Raw genomic sequence first — 19,396 nt, 5'->3', positions numbered from 1 at the left:
GGTGTTGACAGGTCATTTTGGCTATGGATATGACCCGGTTGGTCCAGGATAGGTTGTTGGAACTTCAAGCTGCTCACTCTCTCCAGCCTTTGATGTGGAGCAGGAGATGAGATCTACTCCTCTTCCTGAAGCCTCGGGCAAAATCCTCAGTCTTTCTTCACTCATTTCAGTTGGAGGTCAAGTTCAGAGCAGATCTCAAGACAGATGGCTCAGTCTGTCCAGCACTAGCACATTACAGGATAAATGTATCAGCGTCCTGCCGGCTTATCTGTCTCCCTCCTGCTTTGGGAAAGAGTAGGGATAATGATAATGAGCGCACTGTACATCGGCACCAAAATTCTTACTTGCAGCAGCCGGAGGTATTTTATCAAAGAAAACAACTAAAAAAAAACTACAATGGCGGATTTAATTAGGAATCAATAAATACAAAAATAAAATAGATAATAAATATTAACTACTGAAACAAAAAGTGACTTTGCAGTAGTGCAGACAATCCTTTTATGGTGTCGGAGCAGTTCCTGATTAGAGTAACAAGGGCAGGTTCAAGAGGCTGATAGCCGTTGGAAAGAAACTGTTGTTGAACCTGGAGGTGCTGGTCTTCAGGATTCTGTACCTTCTGCCTGAAGGGAGCAGTGAGAAGAGGTTGTGACCAGGATGATGGGGGTCCTTTAGGATGTTGGCTGCCTTCTTGAGGCAGCGCCTCCTTCACACAGTGAAGTGGATGGGAGGTCGGAGCCTGGATTGGACCTGCCCCTCCATTGAATGACAAGATTGCAGCTTCTGACTGAGCAGCTGAGTACGGTGGTGCAGCAGTTAGTGCTGCTGCATGGAGATGGCATTTTCTCCCTGTGAACACATGAGGCTCCAGTTTCCCCAATAATGTGTTCTTGGGTTAATTAGCCACTCTGAGTTACCCATAACAATTATAATGTTCAAGACATTTGGATGGGTATGAGGACTGGATAGGTTTAGAATAGGGGTCTCAAAAGTGGTCAAAATCGACCCCTGGGGGGTGGATGGGATTATCCAAGGGGTCAAAAATTGCTGGGGATGGGTGGGTTGTTTGAACTTTTTGGGTTGAAAGAATTATAGAGGCCAAGGTCCCTGCTCCTGCCTGGGAGTCCAATGTCCCTGGCCCTTGCCCAGGAGCCCAATGTCCCTGCTCATGCCGGGAGTCTGACATCCCTGCTCCTGCCGAGAGCCCGATGTCCCTGGTCTTTCCCGGGAGCCTGATGTCCCTGCTTCTGCCGGGAGCCCAATGTCTCCGTTCTTGCCCAATGTCTCCATTCTTGCCCGGGAGCCCAACATCCCCACTCCTGCCAGGAACCCTAAGTGACTTCTTCAATGCGGACGGCATCGTACCCAATGTTGAGAATGGAGTCACCGATGCTGAAGACTTGGACCCAGCTCCATATGCCATCTGCCCAGACAGAAGCAAAGGTTTATCTTTACTGTTATTGTAATTGCTTGCTTGCTTAATTTATAGATTTGTTACTTGGTGATTGTGGTGTTGTAACAAAGTTTGGTTTGTTGCTGGGAGTCCCAGACACCATGCATATGGTATGCAGTTTCCCTCACTAATCCATATGGAAACTGCACATCTACATGAAGGGGTTAATGGTCTAAAAAGTTTGGAGACCCCTGGTTTAGAAGGAGATGGGCCAAATGCAGGTAAATTGGGACTCATCCAGAATGCCAGCTTGGTTGGTATGGACAAGATGGGCTGAAGGCCCAGTTCTGTGCAGGCAAGAGCGAAAGAATAAGGTCCTGGGCAACAGGGAAGGAAGGAGACCGTGAAGGAAGGGGAGAGGGAATGGGGCAGATTGGATTGTGATGCTGCGGGCTAGCATGGATCGATAGACAGAATGGCTTCCTTCGATGACTGCGCCAGCGAGCATTGCAACACCGGGAGTCCACATACCCGCTCACTGCATCACTCTCAGCAAGTGGTGCTCTCATCTTTCCAGCCAGTGACCCACCCCAGAATCTCAGCTGACCATTCTTCTGCTTACTGGCCCTTTCCTTTGGTTCTTGTGAAAGGTCTCACTTCTCCCTCCACAGATGCTGAATGGTCTGCCGAGTGTTTTCCACATCCTCTGTTTTAACTAAAGGGTCCCAGCAACTGCATGATTCCATTTTTCCATTGCTGTCATTTCTGTTTCTCCCAGTCATTAAATAGGCTCTGCTTTCTGAGCAAATGGACCCCATTCGCTATGGATAATATTTGGTTGGACGCCATTTGGATTTGCAGCCATACATGGGGTGTCATGCGCAGCTCTGGATGCCGCATCACAGGAAATTTGCTGAAATTAGAGATGTTAGCTGTAAGGAGAGACTGAATTAATTTAGATTGTTTTCTTTGGAGCAAGAGGTGGAGAGGCTGATAGAAGTATATAAAATGATCAGAGGTAAAGATAGAATCTTTTCCAAGAATGGAAATGTCAAACACTACAGGTTTAAGAAGAGGGGAGGCAAATGTAACAAGATTTAGAAGGCAGGTTTTACTTTTACACAGAGAATTCTAGGTGCCTGGAATTGCCAAAGGGGGTGGTGGCAGCAGATACGACAGCAATGTTTAAGAGAAATTTGAACCAACACATGCTGTGCTGTCAGTAAGGAGTAGGTACGTTCTCCCCATGTCTGAACGAGTTTCCTCCGGGGGCTCTGGTTTCCTCCCACCCTTTAAAAACGTACCAGTGCTTGTAGGTCAATTGGAATATTTAGGCTGCATGGGTTTGTGAACCGAAATGGCTTGTTACTGTGGCTAAAGTTTTTTTTAAATTAAATGAATTGGCAGAGAGGAGACAATGTGCTGGTAGATGGGATACGTTTGAATTGGCATCATAGTCAGTATGGATATTGTGGGCCGAATGGCCTGTTTCTTCACTGTACTGTTCAGTACTCTATGTCGTTGGCAATTGTAGGGGGAACTTCTATCATTCAGCAGGTCAGAGGTAATGGTAAATGCTGTGACCAAAACCTTGGTCAAAGAGAATGTTTAAGGTGCAATGTACAGGAGGGTAGATATTAAGGGAATTGGAGGATCCAGTAAGGGGTGGCCAATCAGGTCGCAGTGAAGAAAATCAGGGAGACACATTGGGGGCTAGGACTGGAGGAGCGCTAAGGTCCTGAAAGGTCATAAAGAGTTCAGAAATGTACAGAGGTCCTGGAAGGTTATGGAGTGACTAGAGGATGGGTCCTGGAAGGTTGCAAAGGGACTGGGGGAATGCAGAAGTCCCGAAACCAGGGATTGGAGGTCAAAGAGGGTTGTGAAAGGATTGGAGGAGGCCAGTGGATTGTTGGAGGTTACTGACAAGATCCAGAGAAACCACCTCCCTTCAGAGGGGCCTAAATCACATCACAGCATGCAGGCACTGTTGGGTCAGATGAGAAGTTTTCTTTTGGCTTTGTGTTAGCTTGATGTATAGCAGGGAGCAATGTCAATTAATGCACCCAAGCCTTTTATTCCTCTTTGCTTTTCCCAACATGTGAAACTACATGTACAAGTCATTCCATTTTTGGTGTTGTGCAGGACATTGTATTGCCATCATTTCCAATTCCCTTTTCTTCCAAATCATCCTCCCTGTAGAACTCATCTGATGACAAATACTGCAAGGACTTGATTCGCCAATTGAAGCTTTTAAAACAGAGGCTGAGAAGCTAGACAGTGAATACTTGGGGGGTCTGATCAAAATGGGTTATTTGTGTGAAGTTAATCCTTTCATTACAGACACTACTAATCAATTGTTTTGTATAAGGTTCAATTTGCATTTGACAAACAAGCACTGTAATTAAAAGCTGTTAGAATAAAATCTAAAGATTCCTGAACTTGAAAAAAAAAGAGGGGCCTAAATCACCAGGTGCTACTGGTCTGACCCTCTTCAAATGTCCTGAATTGGCAAATGAAACTTCCAAATAGATAAGATCTGCAGTCTTACAGATGTCGGTTTGTGTTGTGTAATCCTCTTAATTTTATACCAGGTATCCTAGCAACAGAGTGAGCTAATGCAAGGATGAGCTAACCACATTCCTCTTTAGGCTAGTTCTGTTTCATCTTCTGTGTAGAGAGGGCAAATGGCTTCAAAGTGGGTGTTCTCGTGGGGGGGGTGAACCAAATGCTGAACATAACGCAGAACAGAAGATGTTGTTAGTTCTGTTTTTGTCTACCCATTACCCACTCTCCCCCTCCCCAATCCAAACAGACCACATCAATCCAGAGCCACACCGCTTCACTCCAAGGAGGAGGTGGAGCGGGTTTCATGGAGCGGAGGTGGTGTCCGCACCTCAGGGAAGGGAGAAAATGTGGAAATGCAAAATCACTGTGGGAACAGGCGTAGGGGGTAGAGAGACCTGGGAATACTTTTGGCAGGCAAAAACACAGTGCTGGAGAAACTCAGCAGGTCAAACTGTACTTTATACAGCAAGGATAAAGGTACACAATCAACGTTTCGGGCTTGAGCTTATCATCAAAATATGGAAAAATATAGGCAGGCGTCTGAACAAAATGTCGTGAGGGGGATAGGGAAGGGGCAAGAGGAGGAGCACGGTCCCACAGGCAGGAGGTAATAGGTGGATAAGGGAGGGAGGGCACAGCAGCAAACACAGCAACCACCTGCCTGTGGCACCGTACTCCACAACCTGCCCCTTCCTCCCCCACATTTTTATTCAGGCATCTGCCAACATTTTTACATACTTTGATGACGGGCACAAGCCCGAAAACATTGGTGATGTATCTTCTATGTAAAGTGCATTGTTTGACCTGCTGAGTTTCTCCAGCATTGTATTTTTACTTCAACCATGAAGGAAATCAGCAAGTCGAGCAGCATCGGACGAAAGGAAATTTTGTGTGATATCACATGACAATAAATAGGATCCGATCTGATCAGTGGGAGGGAAGGAACATTTGATGCATCAAGAATGAGTGAGGAGGGGTGAGTCAGCACAATGGGAGGGGTTGGACATGGGTCGGCAGGGGACTGATGAAACCGGGAGGGGTGAAGGATGACAGATTTCGGAGATATTGTCAGAGTACATACATTACATCTTTTTCCTGCGGGCAAGGCAGAATTACCACTTATCGGTAGTACAAAAAAAAACTACACAACTTACACATGTAAATAGTTAACAAAGAGTAAACAAACCAACTGTGCAATACAGAGAGGGGAAAAAAATCAACAAAGTGCAAAAGTAAGAGTCCTGAAATGGGTCCCTGATGGAGTTTGTTGTTGAGGAGTCAGATGGTGGAGGGGGAGCAGCTGTTCCTGAATCTGGTGGTGTAAGTCTTGTGGCACCAATACCTCTTTCCTGATGGCAACAGCGAGAACAGAACATGTGCTGGGTGATGTGGATCCTTGATGATCCCTGTAGATGCTCTTGGTGGGGAGAGTTTTGTCTGTGATCCCCTGGGATGTGTCCACTACTTTTTGGAGGGCTTTACGCTCAGGGCTAATGGTGTCCCCCTACCAGACTGTGATGTAGTCAGGCAGCACAGTTTCCACAACTCATTTGTAGAAATTTGCCAGGGTTTCCAATGTCATAACTAAACCACCACAAACTCCTAAGTAGAGGTGCTGAAGGGTGACAGACATATGGGGATGGCAAGAGGTTTAACAGTTCAGGCCCACAATCGCAAGGACTGACTGCAAGAAACAAAGTCATGGACAGGAAGCAGCTTGTATGTAGGGAGCCAGCTCCTACCTGTCATGGCATGAGGAATGGTGGTGATCATCAGCCTCTGTGTTTGGGTTTTGATTCCAGTCCTGGGATCCTGCATCTCTATGATCAGAGGTTCAATCTAAAGGGAGAGGAGTTCCAAACAGAGTGCAAGGAGAGAGAGATCAAAACAAATGCTGCAACATTCCAAGGCAGTGCTGGTGAGGAGAGCATGACCACAGGCAGAGGACCGTGGCCTGAACTACCCGCTGCCGCTGGTCACTGCAGTTGGCCTCTGCTGAGTTCTGGGTTCAGACAGACGGCTGTATCCTCTCCTGGCTCAGCACTGCCTTGTGCCTTCACAGTACCTTTCACTTCACTTTATAATTCACATATGGCGCACGTGTGCACACACACACGCGCATACTCGCACACATGCACCACATACATACGTACAAATATTCAAACACACAAACATGCCTGCATGGAGATACATGGCACATGAACAGATAAACACTTACACACACACCAGTACAAATGTATGTGCACATACATAATACATGCATGGAATTACAAATGTGTGAACATACACGGATACTATGTCCTGATACAGACACTTACACATGTACTACATAAATACATGCACTAACACATACACAAATACACACACATCTGCACAGATACATGCACACAAGCATGTACAAACATTGCAGACAGACACTTATGCTGATCCCTCCTGTGTGCGAACACACACCTGTGCACACAAATTACATACTAGGCACAGGTGAAATGGAAGCTTTGCCCCAATAGGACATGTCCCAGGTGATAGTCACCAACCCATGCACTGGAAGTTCCCCTCAAAAACATTGAGATTCAGGGTGATGGTAGTGGGGGTATTGGCCACAACTCAAGGACTCCCTGTTCCGCCCTTTAGCAGTGCCATGAGTTGTTCCATTTCTGCAGAGTGCAGAGTGCAGAGTCCAAACCTCGATTTAATCCTCAAGAATCCAGCAGACCCTCAGCACCATACAGGACAGGCACCACTAAACACCAGCCAGGCAGAGGCATAGCGATTGTTAGCAGATTATACTTGCAACAAAGAGGCGGTATTGCATGAACTGCCATGGAATGGGTTTTGGTTTTTAGTTTTGGTTTGCTGTCACCTTGTGAGAGCTGACCAGTCAAAATGTGCAGATTGCAGTTAAAGATCTGCAAGGCAGAGTTTGAAAAGTCTTGTTAATAAATTTTGATTGATTAATTTCCATGATTTCTGCTCATCTATGGCACTTACGTGTGTGCGTGCGCACACACTAAATTTTTTAAATTTGAGAGTTTTAGAGGTCCAGATTCTCAGGCGATCCGGATTTTTGGACTTTTACAGTATAACTCTCACATGGGTGAAACATGAAAGTCCACAAATGCTGTGATTGTAGTGAAAACACACCAAAATGCTGGAGGAAGTCAACCAGTCTTATCAGCATCCATATGGGACAAAGATCTATCCCCGACATTTCGAGCCTGAGCCATTCTTCAAAATAAGCAGAACAAGGCAGAAGCAGGAAATCTCAGAATTCAGACAATTCTGGATAGCTCTAGGCCAACATATTGGGCCTTGCTGGCTCTCTCTGTGCTCTTAGATTCTACTGAAGGTTTATTTTGCACCTTTGACCTTCTCTGCACTGAGCAACCTGTAATGAAATGTGGAAAAGCACAAAGCTCATTCCTTCTGCCTCAATGGTAACTGGAGAACCTGATACCCAAACGTGGCTAATCAATGCCTGGAACCCAGATCCAAGCGTATTCAGAGACTCTGAGCTGAACCCTCGTTGCCTATCAACAATATTTGCCAAAAGCGGAGGCAATTTTCCAATCTCGGAGGCATCACATCCATACTGTGGTGGCCATCACCAATGGCTGCTCCAAGCCACAGACTTACATGTACTGACACACCAAAGGCCTATTCCCACTTGCCTTGACCCATACCCAAGAAAAAACAGCAATAGACTCCCTACTTCTCATAGAGACATGCAGCGCAGAAAAGGCCCTTCAGCCCAACTCAACCATGCTGACCAAGTTGGCATTCTGGGCCAGTTCCATTTGCCTGCAATGTGGTCTATGTCCTTCTAAATCCTTCCTAACCATAGACCTATCTCAGTGTAAATTGAATGTCAGAATTGTACCACTTTTACAGCTTCCTCTGGCAGTTCCAGATACAGACCACCCTGAGGGAAAAAGTTCCCCCTGGGGTCCCTCTTAAATCCCTCCCAGTTCACCTTTAACCTTTGTGTCATTAGACTTGGATATATCAAAGGCCAAGTGATGATCAAACTGAAGTTTCTAATGGTTTAACAGACTCAATGGGCCTAGTGGCCAGCTTCTGTTCCTTTGCCTTGTGTGTGGTAGAGTAGATACTTCTTGTGAGCCAAGCATCTAGAACTTTTGTTTCAATACTATTAAACTTTGGTTAGCCCCCACTTGGAAAATTGTATTCAGTTCTGGTCACCTCATTACAAGAAGGATGCAAAGCAATGCAAAGGAGATTTGCCAGGATGCCGCCTGGATTGGAGAACGTGTCTTGTGAGGCAAGGTTAGCAGAGCTGGGGCTTTTCCCTTTGGAGTGAAGAAGGATGAGGAGACTTAATAGAGGTCTATAAGATTATGAGAGCCAGAGATAGGGTGAACACCCAACACCTTTTTTCCCTGGGGCAACAGTAGCAAACACCAGAGGACATAAGGTGAGGGGAGAAAAGTTTAGGGGAGACGTCAGGGGTAAGTTTTTTTTAAAAAAACAGAGAGTTTAGTGGGTGCCTGGAATGCATGGCCAGGGGTGGTAGTGGAGGCTGGTACAATAAGGGCATTTAAGAGACTCTTAGACAGGTGCCTGGATGTGAGGTAGGGAACATTTAATTTGTTGAATAGATTTTTATAGGTCAGTATAATATTGTGGGCTGAAGGGCCTGTACTGTGTCTAATGTTCTATGTGCTATGTAACTTGGTGGCGTGACCTTGGGCCACAGCTAGTAGTACTGCTGCCTCAGAGCTCCAGTGGGTTCATTCCTAACCTCAGGTGGTGTCTCTGCAGAGTTTGCACGTGCTCCCAGTGACTGTGAAAGTTTGTTCCCAGGTACTCCTCTTGTTCCAAGTACATGCGGGATGGTAGGTTCACTAGTTGTAAATTGCCCCTGATGTGTGGGTGAGTGGTAGGATCTAGGAGGACATGTGGGGACATGTGAAATGGGAATCGTGTAGCCTGAGTATAGATGGGTATCGATAGTTGGTGAGATGTGGAGGTCCTATTGCTATGGCTCCACAGTACAATGGCTCAGCGACTCTCTCCTAATATAGATCCAGGCTATTTGGGAGTTCGGTGGAAACAGATGCACAGAGATGATGAAGAAATCTGAAGCTCAGTATCCTTCAGTGAGAAAGGGTATGCTGGCTTTGGAGGCAGTGCTCAGGAGCTTCACCAGGTTGATTCCATAGATGAGGGAGAGAGCGAACTGCCTGGGATTTTACTCACTGGATAAGATCAGGGGAAGAAGGGCTTGGAACTTGACATTCTCTGTGGTACGGAGGCAGCGTCGGATCCAAACCCTGCCTGCTAGCTCTGCAGAGATGATATCTGTATCTAAATCCACTGAAAATTTAATCACTGAAGCACTTTCTCAACAGGTGGTCAAACTCTTTTTTTTAAAATTTGGACATAGAGCATGGTAACAGGCCGTTTGGGCACACGAGCCCATGCCACCTAATTACACCAAATTAACCAACATTCCCCAGTACATTTTGAAGGGTGGGAGGAAACCGGAGACCCCAAAGGAAACCCATGCAGACATGAAGAGAATGTACAAACTCCTTACAGACAGTGTGGGTGTTACACAGGTGTGAACTGCTCACCCTAACCTTTTACTATTTATTAAACTCACACACACACACACACACACACACACACACACACACACACACACACACACACAAAGGGAATATAAAAAATAAATATTTGTCCTGCATATGCCTTGTTTGTCTGTACGTGTGTTATGTCTGCATGTGTCTGCGTGTTTTGCACTGAGGACCAGAGAACACTGTTTCACCAGTTGTACTTTTAACACGTGTATATTAGCACATCTCAGCTGGTTTATGTTCCAGTCGTTACATTGTGCCTTCTTTTAATCAGGCCACCTGATAATTATTTTTTTTTTCAGTTGCTGGAATAATGAGTAAAAGCATCACTCAGGAACCTGCTGTCTTTAATTGAGCTCCCTCTGCTTCCAGAATCAGAATTTATTGTCATGAACATGTCATAAAATTTGTTGTTATACAGCAGCATTATAGAGCAAACATTTATATAAATCACCTCACAAAAGAAATAAAACTGCATGAAAAATCAAAGTAAGACAGTGTCTTTGGTTCATTGATCATTCAGGAATCTGACGGCAGAGGGGAAGAAGCTGTCCTTGTGCCACAGAATGCTCGTCATCAGGCTCCTGTATCTCCTTCCTGATGGTAGCAGTGTGAAGAGGGCATGGCCTGGGTGGTGGGGGTCTTTGAGGTAGAGGCTGCTTTCTTAAGACACCGCCTCTTGTAGATGTCCTCGATGGAGTGAACCACTTGAGGTTACCCTATTTAAGCAATGATATTCTCCACCAGGATGACCTGTGGCACACTGGAAATGTGTCAGCTGAAGATTCATGGATCGGGGATGATGTCCTGGTCACTGGATAACATTCTGACCTGTAAAACAAGCTCCAGTCATCGGGGAAAGCAGGATAACTACCTTGAAGAAGGGCTCAAGCCTGAAATGTTGGTAATATATATTTACCTCCACTGGACACTGTAAGTTCCTCCAGCACTTCTGTGTTTTAATACAATCACGGCGTCGGCAGACTTTCATGTTTCACTGTAACTAAAGGTTGTAACAGATTGAAATTTACTGGTCTAATTGATTGTTTCCAGTGACTGCTGGTCAATAAACCAAGAGAAGGCTGTTTGGCCCCTTGAACTTCTTCCACCATTCAGTTAGATCGTGACCAATCTGACCTTTGCAGCTGTCCATGTAGAATCTGTTACCATCTGGTCAGTCATTGGTGAAGTTGTACAAGATATGGCTGAGGCTAAAATCATTTTTAAAATGGTGGCGCTGCCGGAAGTGCCATAATGGCAATGCTGCTGCTGGTGTGCACCCCAGGAGAGCGGGGAGTGGAGACACAGCGTCGCTCTAATGGTTTCAACCCCCTGATCTTACTGTCATAGGTTCCATGCACACTTTAGCCTGCCTGTTAAAGGACCCAACAGTGATTTATTTAACATCCTCCAACCGCGGAGGTCTGTGCGCAACACGGCGGCACCTGTGCTCACCAACAGCCATGAGGGGTTGCAGACTCTGGGGAGGCAGCGGACTGGCGCAGGGCTCCAGGAACAGGAGGAACAGGAAGAAACCCCCCCCCCCCCCCACCGGTGGAGGAAATGATTCTACAGGACGGTGACCATGGCAGCGGACCAGTTGAGGGGCTCAGCAGATGAGGGACCCACACGGGCTGCAGGCGATTTGTGCTCGGGAGACCTGCGCAGGCTGCAAAATACTGGCTCATGGGAACCAGGTATCGGAGCCAAGGGCAAGAAGGGATCCTGAAGGCCCTCGGGCACTGAAGGCTTCCGTTTTGGATCTGAAGCTCAGGTTGCCACTGAATTAAACAGATCTGTTGGCTGCAGAGGCTGAGGGAGGTCTGGAGGTGAATCCATGTACACTCAATGACTCTGAAGGGACTCTCCTTTGCTTCTCTTTCCTCTTTACTGTAAGGAGCGCCAGGCGGTACTAATGGTGCCTCTTTATCTGTCTTAATGCAGGTCAAAGGCAACTTTGTGTATTATTACATGATCTGTACTATTACATGACGGTAAATAAATCTTGAATCTTAAACCTTGAAATCTGGAGCATTGTGATTGTTTTGTTCACCAACCTACAGGAAGGATATCAATATGACTGAAAGAGGGCAGAGAAGGACTTTTGCTGGGACTTGAGAAACTGAGTTACAGGGAAACATTAAACAGGTTATGACTTTATGCCCTGGAGCGGCAGAGAATGAGGGGAGATTTGATCAAGGTATGCAAAATTATGAGTGTATACGTAGATAGAGTAAATATGCAAGCAGGCTTTTTCCACTGAGGTCATATGAGACAAGAACTAGAGGGCATAGGTTAAGGGTGAAAGGTGAGATGTTTAAACAGAACATTTCTTCACACAGAGTGGTGGGAGTGTGGAGTGAGCTGCCAGCTGAAGTAGTGAATGCAAGCTCGATGTTGATATTTGGACAGGTACACAGATCGGAGGAGAATGGAGGACAATGGTTCAGGTACAGTTTAATGGGACAAGGCGGAATACAGACTAGATGGGCCAAAGGGCCTGTTTCTGTGCTGTATGGTTCAAAGTTTCGGGTTGGGACCATTATCGTTATAAATCTAACTAATTTTAAACTGGTTTGAAGAGGACAAAGGTTAAGCAGCTCCACGGTGAGAGAGAGTTCCGAAGAAATGAGAAGGAGGTATTAATAGTCAGACAATTGCCAGCACACACTGTCTGAGTGTGGGAGTATTGATACGAATGTTTCACACCTTTCTGAAAAAATAATTCTCTCTTTGACCTAGATAAGTTCCATAAATTTGCAAATCTGCCTCAGGGAGACGGCAAATCGAACAACTTTGATAGGCTTTGCAAAATGCTGTACTTCCATAAAACTAATGGCTTGGAAATTTCCAGTGTTAGGAGGAAGATGGGAATGTGTAGCACTAAATCCGTTGTTAAAAATAAACTCGTTTCCTTTCTGGGTATCGGTGAGAGGCAGGTCGCTACAATCTCTGAACATTCACATATTTAACATTCACCTCCACCTATTAATGTGCCCTTGGCTTTAACACAGCCAATAATTTGATGAAAGGGAGCCTGGTTGTTTTATTATCCCCTTTTCCTTCTCTAAATTGTTAGTGAGCTGGTTTATTCCAGCAGGACTATTCTTTCTCTTCTTTGGCTTGGCTTCACGGACGAAGATTTATGGAGGGGTATGTCCACGTCTGCTGCAGGCTCATTGGTGACTGACAAGTCCGATGTGGGACAGGCAGGCACGGTTGCAGCGGTTGCAAGGGAAAATTGGTTGGTTGGGGTTGGGTTTTTCCTCCTTTGTCTTTTGTCAGTAAGGTGGGCTCTGCGGTCTTCTTCAAAGGAGGTTGCTGCCAGCCGAACTGAGGCCCCAAGATGCACAGTTGGAGGCGATATCAGCCCACTGGCGGTGGTCAATGTGGCAGGCACCAAGAGATTTCTTTAAGCAGTCCTTGTACCTCTTATTTGGAGCACCTCTGTCTCGATGGCCAGTGGAGAGCTCGCCATATAACACGATCTTGGGAAGGCGATGGTCCTCCATTCTGGAGACGTGACCCACCCAGTGCAGTTGGGTCTTCAACTGCATGGATTCGATGCTTGCGGACTCTGCCAGCTCAAGTACTTCGATGTTGGTGATGAAGTCATTCCAATGAATGTTGAAGATGGAGCGGAGACAGCACTGACGGAAGCGTTCTAGGAGCCGTAGGTGATGCCGGTAGAGGATCCATGATTCGGAGGCAAACAGGAGCGTGGGTATGACAATGGCTCTGTACACGCTGATCTTTGTGTGTTTCTTCAGGTGGTTGTTTTTCCAGACTCTCTTGTGTAGTCTTCCAAAGGCGCTATTTGCCTTGGCGAGTCTGTTGTCTATCTCTTTGTCAATCCTTGCATCAGATGAAATGGTGCAGCCGAGGTAGGTAAACTGGTTGACTGTTTTGAGTTCAGTGTGCCCGATAGAGATGTGGGGGGGCTGGTGGTCATGGAGCACACATATTATCGCATTGATGTTGGAAGCTCATACATCCATCCATTGCACTTTCTTTTCCTCCCTCACCACCATTCGGGGCCCCAAACAGTCCAAGTGAAGCAACATATTACTTGTGAATCTGCATGGGCCATCTGCTGCATCCGGTGCTCCATTTGTAGTCTCCTCTACATCTGGATGCCTGATCGCAGATTGGGAGATTGCTCTGTTGAGCATCTTCACTCTGTCCGCTGCCAAAGCTAGGACCTCTCAATGGCCAACCATTTCAATTCCACACCCCTCTGCCACACATGGCCTCATGCACCAAAGCCACCCGCAATTTGGAAGGACAACACCTTCTATTCCGTCTCAGCATTCCTCAACCGTGCAGCATCAATATCAACCTTCAAGGTCTGTTGACCTCCTCTCCGGGTCTCTCTTTCCCTCATCTTTCTGACTCCATTCCTCCAGCTCCCCTCACCTTCCCCTTCCTTCCCCTATCAGAGAGCGACCCTCCTTAGTTTCCTGCAACTTCCCCATCACCTCTTGCCTCCTTCGCTCTCCCACCTATCACCAGTGCTCCTTCTCCTCCTCATCCACCCCCCTCCCCAACTTCCTATTCAGGCACCCGCCTGATTTTTGATATTCCTGAAAAAGGGCTCAGGCTCATCAAATCAACTGCCTTTTACTTCCCGTGGACACTGCGTGATCTGCCGAGTTTCTCCAGCACTTTGGTGTATTGCCCAAGTGCATAGCATCTGCAGAATTTTTGTTTACCAGCATTTGGGCATTTTTCAGGAGGGTCCCGTTCGAAATTTAAAGTGTACGTTTTAATTATCAAAAAAAAAGTGGTAATTGTGGAAAAATAAATGTTCTTTCATTGAACAATTTCCAATAAAAAGAAAGATGACCTTGCAGTTATTTTGCACCTTTCGTGATCTCTTGAAGCACGTTATAGCCAATGTAATATTGTTTAAGTGTGGTCACCTGATGTAATAGATAATCATTGTCAGGCAATTCGTATACAGCAACAACAAAGTGATGGAGGCACGTGTACTGATGGCAAGAACTGAGATAATTATCCCATTATTTTTCAGTGTTGTGCTCTGTGAATTTATCATAAAGAATACTACATGATGTGCTGAGTTTCTCCAGCATTTTTGTGTAAACTACTATATATATATACGTATAATAATTGAGTTTTTGGGACCAATTTTTCAGGTCACATTTTGGAGGGGGGGGAAATCGAATTGTACTCAGGTCATGCTGCAGTAAGTACCTACGTCGTTCAAGGCGTTGGGAGTTTGAATGGCTGGTAAGTCCACACTCGGGCATCGGGAGCTTGGATGGTCGGGACTGGGTGGTAAATCCACATCTGGGGCATTGGGAGCTCAGATAGGTGGGTATCTGGGGCTTAGGACAGAGTCTGTGGTGGGGGCATCAGGCACTCAGCCATCGCATTGCTCTGCTCATAACATTGAACTTTACCTGATTACAGTTTTCAAAGATCTACAGGTAGTCCTCAACTTACGACTGTAATTGGGACCGGAGGATTGGTCGTATGTCAGGTTCGTATGTTTTAACAAGGTATTAAAGCAATCTTCTTCAGCATGATGCTGAACCAAGCCATGAAAGACCCCAACAATGAAGACGCTGTTTACATCCGGTACCGCACGGATGGCAGTCTCTTCAATCTGAGGCGCCTGCAAGCTCACACCAAGACACAAGAGAAACTTGTCCGTGAACTACTCTTTGCAGACGATGCCGCTTTAGTTGCCCATTCAGAGCCAGCTCTTCAGCGCTTGACGTCCTGCTTTGCGGAAACTGCCAAAATGTTTGGCCTGGAAGTCAGCCTGAAGAAAACTGAGGTCCTCCATCAGCCAGCTCCCCACCATGATTACCAGCCCCCCCACATCTCCATCGGGCACACAAAACTCAAAACGGTCAACCAGTTTACCTATCTCGGCTGCACCATTTCATCAGATGCAAGGATCGACAATGAGATAGACAACAGACTCGCCAAGGCAAATAGCGCCTTTGGAAGACTACACAAAAGAGTCTGGAAAAACAACCAACTGAAAAACCTCACAAAGATAAGTGTATACAGAGCCGTTGTCATACCCACACTCCTGTTCGGCTCCGAATCATGGGTCCTCTACCGGCACCACCTACGGCTCCTAGAACGCTTCCACCAGCGTTGTCTCCGCTCCATCCTCAACATCCATTGGAGCGCTTACATCCCTAACGTCGAAGTACTCGAGATGGCAGAGGTCGACAGCATCGAGTCCACGCTGCTGAAGATCCAGCTGCGCTGGATGGGTCACGTCTCCAGAATGGAGGACCATCGCCTTCCCAAGATCGTGTTATATGGCGAGCTCTCCACTGGCCACCGTGACAGAGGTGCACCAAAGAAAAGGTACAAGGACTGCCTAAAGAAATCTCTTGGTGCCTGCCACATTGACCACCGCCAGTGGGCTGATAACGCCTCAAACCGTGCATCTTGGCGCCTCACAGTTTGGCGGGCAGCAACCTCCTTTGAAGAAGACCGCAGAGCCCACCTCACTGACAAAAGGCAAAGGAGGAAAAACCCAACACCCAACCCCAACCAACCAATTTTCCCCTGCAACCGCTGCAATCGTGTCTGCCTGTCCCGCATCGGACTTGTCAGCCACAAACGAGCCTGCAGCTGACGTGGACTTTTTACCCCCTCCATAAATCTTCGTCCGCGAAGCCAAGCCAAAGAAAGAAAGAAGAAAGCAATTGTTCACAAAAAATTTCAACAAAGCAACCTTTAATGAAGAATCTCAGCATGTGCCCAATATATATTTTTTAACTTTCGGTCGTATGTGCGGTGGACATAACTAACGTAGGTCGTAAGTTGAGTACTACCTGTACATAAATCCTTGATATTTCACAACACCCAACTGCATTTTACAAACCTATAATCCTGGGATAAGGAAATATACTATGCTAGATTTCCAAACTGTTTGTGCAAGCATCAGGAGCCTGTCTACATTTTGCTCGTACCTTGATGAAGGGGTCAAGCCTGAAACATTATGTATCTTTATCTTTGCTACATAAAGACATTGTGTGACCTGCTGAGTTTCCCCAGCATTGTGTTTTTACTGCATCTACAGTGTCTGCAGACTTTCGTGTTTATCCTAAGGTTATTCCAGAGCTCTGTGTTTAACATGCAGTGGGGGCAATTTGGCAACCTCTTGTTAAAAATGACATTTTTAATGGAAAAGGTAACTAGAAGCAGCAAACATGGATTTTAGATGCAGTCCGACGGGCGGACAAAGTGGCTATTTGATTGGCATCCATTTACCACACCAGACCTTCACCTCTGATGCAATGTAACTGCCCCTCCAGCTCCATGGATAAATAACACCACTGTCGTAGGTCATATCTCAAACAACGATAAACCAGAGCACAGAAGAGAGATAGAGGGACAGGTGGCTTGGTGCCAGGACAACAACCTCTCCTTCAATGTCAGCAAGACCAGGAAACTGATCATAGACTTCCAGAGGAGGGGTGGAGTGCACTTCCCTCATCCTCATCCACTGTGTGAGGTGGAGAGAGTCAACAGTTCTATGTTTCCGGGGGTAAACACCTCAAGTCACTTGTCCTAGTCCCACCAACATCAATGGCCAAGAAAGTGCGCCAGTACCTTCACTTCCCCTAAAGCCTGAGGAAATTTGGCACTTCATTTGCATCCCTTAACAACCTTTACTGATGCACCAGTGAAGTTTATTGTCATCTGATTGTACAAGTACAACCTGACGAAACAATTGTTCTCCGGTCCTCGGTGCAAAATGCACAGACACACAACCAGACATAACACACATAGCGACAAATAATACATATGCAGGTTAAGGATTTATATATACAAATAGATAAATAAATATTGTTTCATGAATATAAGAGTCTTGGATGGTTAGTGTGATCAGTTCCTTTGGTCATTCAACATTCTCACTTCCTGTGGGAAGAAGTTGTCCATCAGCGTGGTGGCGCTGGCTCTGATACTCCGAAAGCATCCTGGCAGGGTGAGTCACTGCGTGGGACGGGAAATGCTCCATCCAAGACGGCAAGAGACTTCAGAGGGTGACTATCAGATATTCTGTCTGATAGTCTCCAGCCCAAATAGCAGGAACTGAATTTTCCAATGTCAGATAATCCTTACCTTTCACACCCACACTGTTCTACCCAGGAGCCCTCTCCTCATTTCCCCACACCTCCCCTGCACCCCCCCCCCCCAAACCTGGTTCTATCTGCCCATCATCCTTCCTTCCTCTGGTTCCACCCATCACCTACCAACATCATCTTACCCCTCTACACAGACCTGAGGCAGGGCTTGGCCTGGAAGCCCCCACCCTTCCTCTGCCTCCATTGATGCTGCTGGATGCAGTTTCCTCCAACAGTTCGTTTTTGGGATTTTTTTGCTCCAGATTGCAGCATCTGTAGTCTCGTGTGTCTTCAATAACAAGCAATGGCTGTACATGGATGGGAGGAGTCTGAAGGACTATGGACTGAGTGCAGGTCAGTGGGACTGGGCAGAAAAATCGTTCGGCACAGACTAGAAGGGCCGAAGGGACCGTTTTCTGTGTTGTAATATTCTCTAGTTTTATGAGTTTTAACCCAAGACTGCAGCAAACCTGACTCTCCCCTCAATCAATCATTTCTAAAGAGTTTCCATTTACAATGGCTTTATTACCCCGGCGACCGATCTGCGGAAGCTCGTTCTAAATAGGAGAACGGCTGAGTGGTGTGAGGGCAATGGGCTCAAGACTGCAAGGAACTCAAGTGCCCACGATGGCAGAGATGATCAGGAGGTTTGGACAGCTAATGAGACAACACTCTGGAACATAACCAATGGTCAGACTGCGTTCTTACCTGGACGAGGGTGGGATATACTTTCATTCGGCGATAAAACTAATCGGTAATGGGGATATTATTTCCCTCGCCCGCCACCCCCCCCCTCCAAAAAAAAAAGCGAAAACTTCAAAAATATCGACCTGCAAACAGGTCAGGAATAGGGTCCTACAGGTCTGAAATGTTACTTTTAAAAAAAAAACAAATCTCTCGCCTGTAAAAACAAAAACAAATCTTTAATTATTAGTGAAATTTGCCTGTTATCTGTTCAGGCGCTGACATCCATGGCTTTGATGGTGCACGGCGAGGATTAGACTATCCTGTCACTTTCAATACAGTTAAATCTCAGGACGGGATAAGGTGTTGACAGGAGGTCGCCCCCCTCTCTGCCCGTTGCCCCACCATTTATTGTCGCTGAGGCGGATCTTCGGATTATTTTAATTTCCTCCCATTAGACTGGTGTGTTGGGGAGCGAAATGTCTACAGAACGCGGGGGGGGGGGGGGGGGGGGAGAAATGCATGATTGCAAATCGTTAACAAAATATCCTCCTTTCAAAATTCACAGACAACAAATTAAGTCCAAACCCCAGGCTTCTGGATATTCCCATTTGTCATAAATAACCCGGCTGGGTGGAAATGATACGTTTTTCCAGTTACCTATTTTCGATATTAAAACTAATTTGTTACACAAATAAACAGCAAAAACAAACATAATCTTGATTAAGAATTATATGTGTGTGGGGGCATTTGCAACACAAAACATATTTTATTCTTTGTTCACTTCAAGAGAAATGGCCAATTTTTGCTTTCGCAACCCGTGCCTTAATTCGAACCGGGCGATCTCTAATATTAAACGGCCAGGTTTGACGTTTATTAGTTGCTGACATTATTTGTCGCTCTTACCTTCCGCAAGAAAGCCATTCGCGGCCGGAATTGCTGGCCCTGGTTGAAGCTTTTCACTGTCATCTTGCCCGTGTCTCAAGTGCAGCGGCTCTCCGAACGAAATGTATCCGAGTGAATGCTACAGCGTACGTCTG

At 46.2% G+C, this 19,396-nt stretch overlaps 1 protein-coding gene across 1 annotated transcript in view; it reads right to left on the bottom strand.

The window, feature by feature from the left end:
* LOC138759402 (regulator of G-protein signaling 9-like) overlaps nucleotides 1-19,396 on the bottom strand; it is a 54,699-nt gene extending 35,303 nt beyond the window's left edge. Inside the window, exons 1-2 of the mRNA XM_069929715.1 lie at nucleotides 19,263-19,396; nucleotides 5,698-5,794 (exon numbers count right to left, since the gene is read on the bottom strand). Coding sequence (XP_069785816.1) covers nucleotides 5,698-5,794; nucleotides 19,263-19,325 — 160 coding nt within the window. The 5' untranslated portion in view covers nucleotides 19,326-19,396. The remainder of the gene's footprint in view (nucleotides 1-5,697; nucleotides 5,795-19,262) is intronic.

Source organism: Narcine bancroftii, chromosome 3 (assembly GCF_036971445.1).
Source record: "Narcine bancroftii isolate sNarBan1 chromosome 3, sNarBan1.hap1, whole genome shotgun sequence".
NCBI lineage: Eukaryota > Metazoa > Chordata > Chondrichthyes > Torpediniformes > Narcinidae > Narcine > Narcine bancroftii.
The sequence above is the reverse complement of the archived record's forward strand: the minus strand, read 5'-3'. Positions and strand labels throughout refer to the sequence as shown.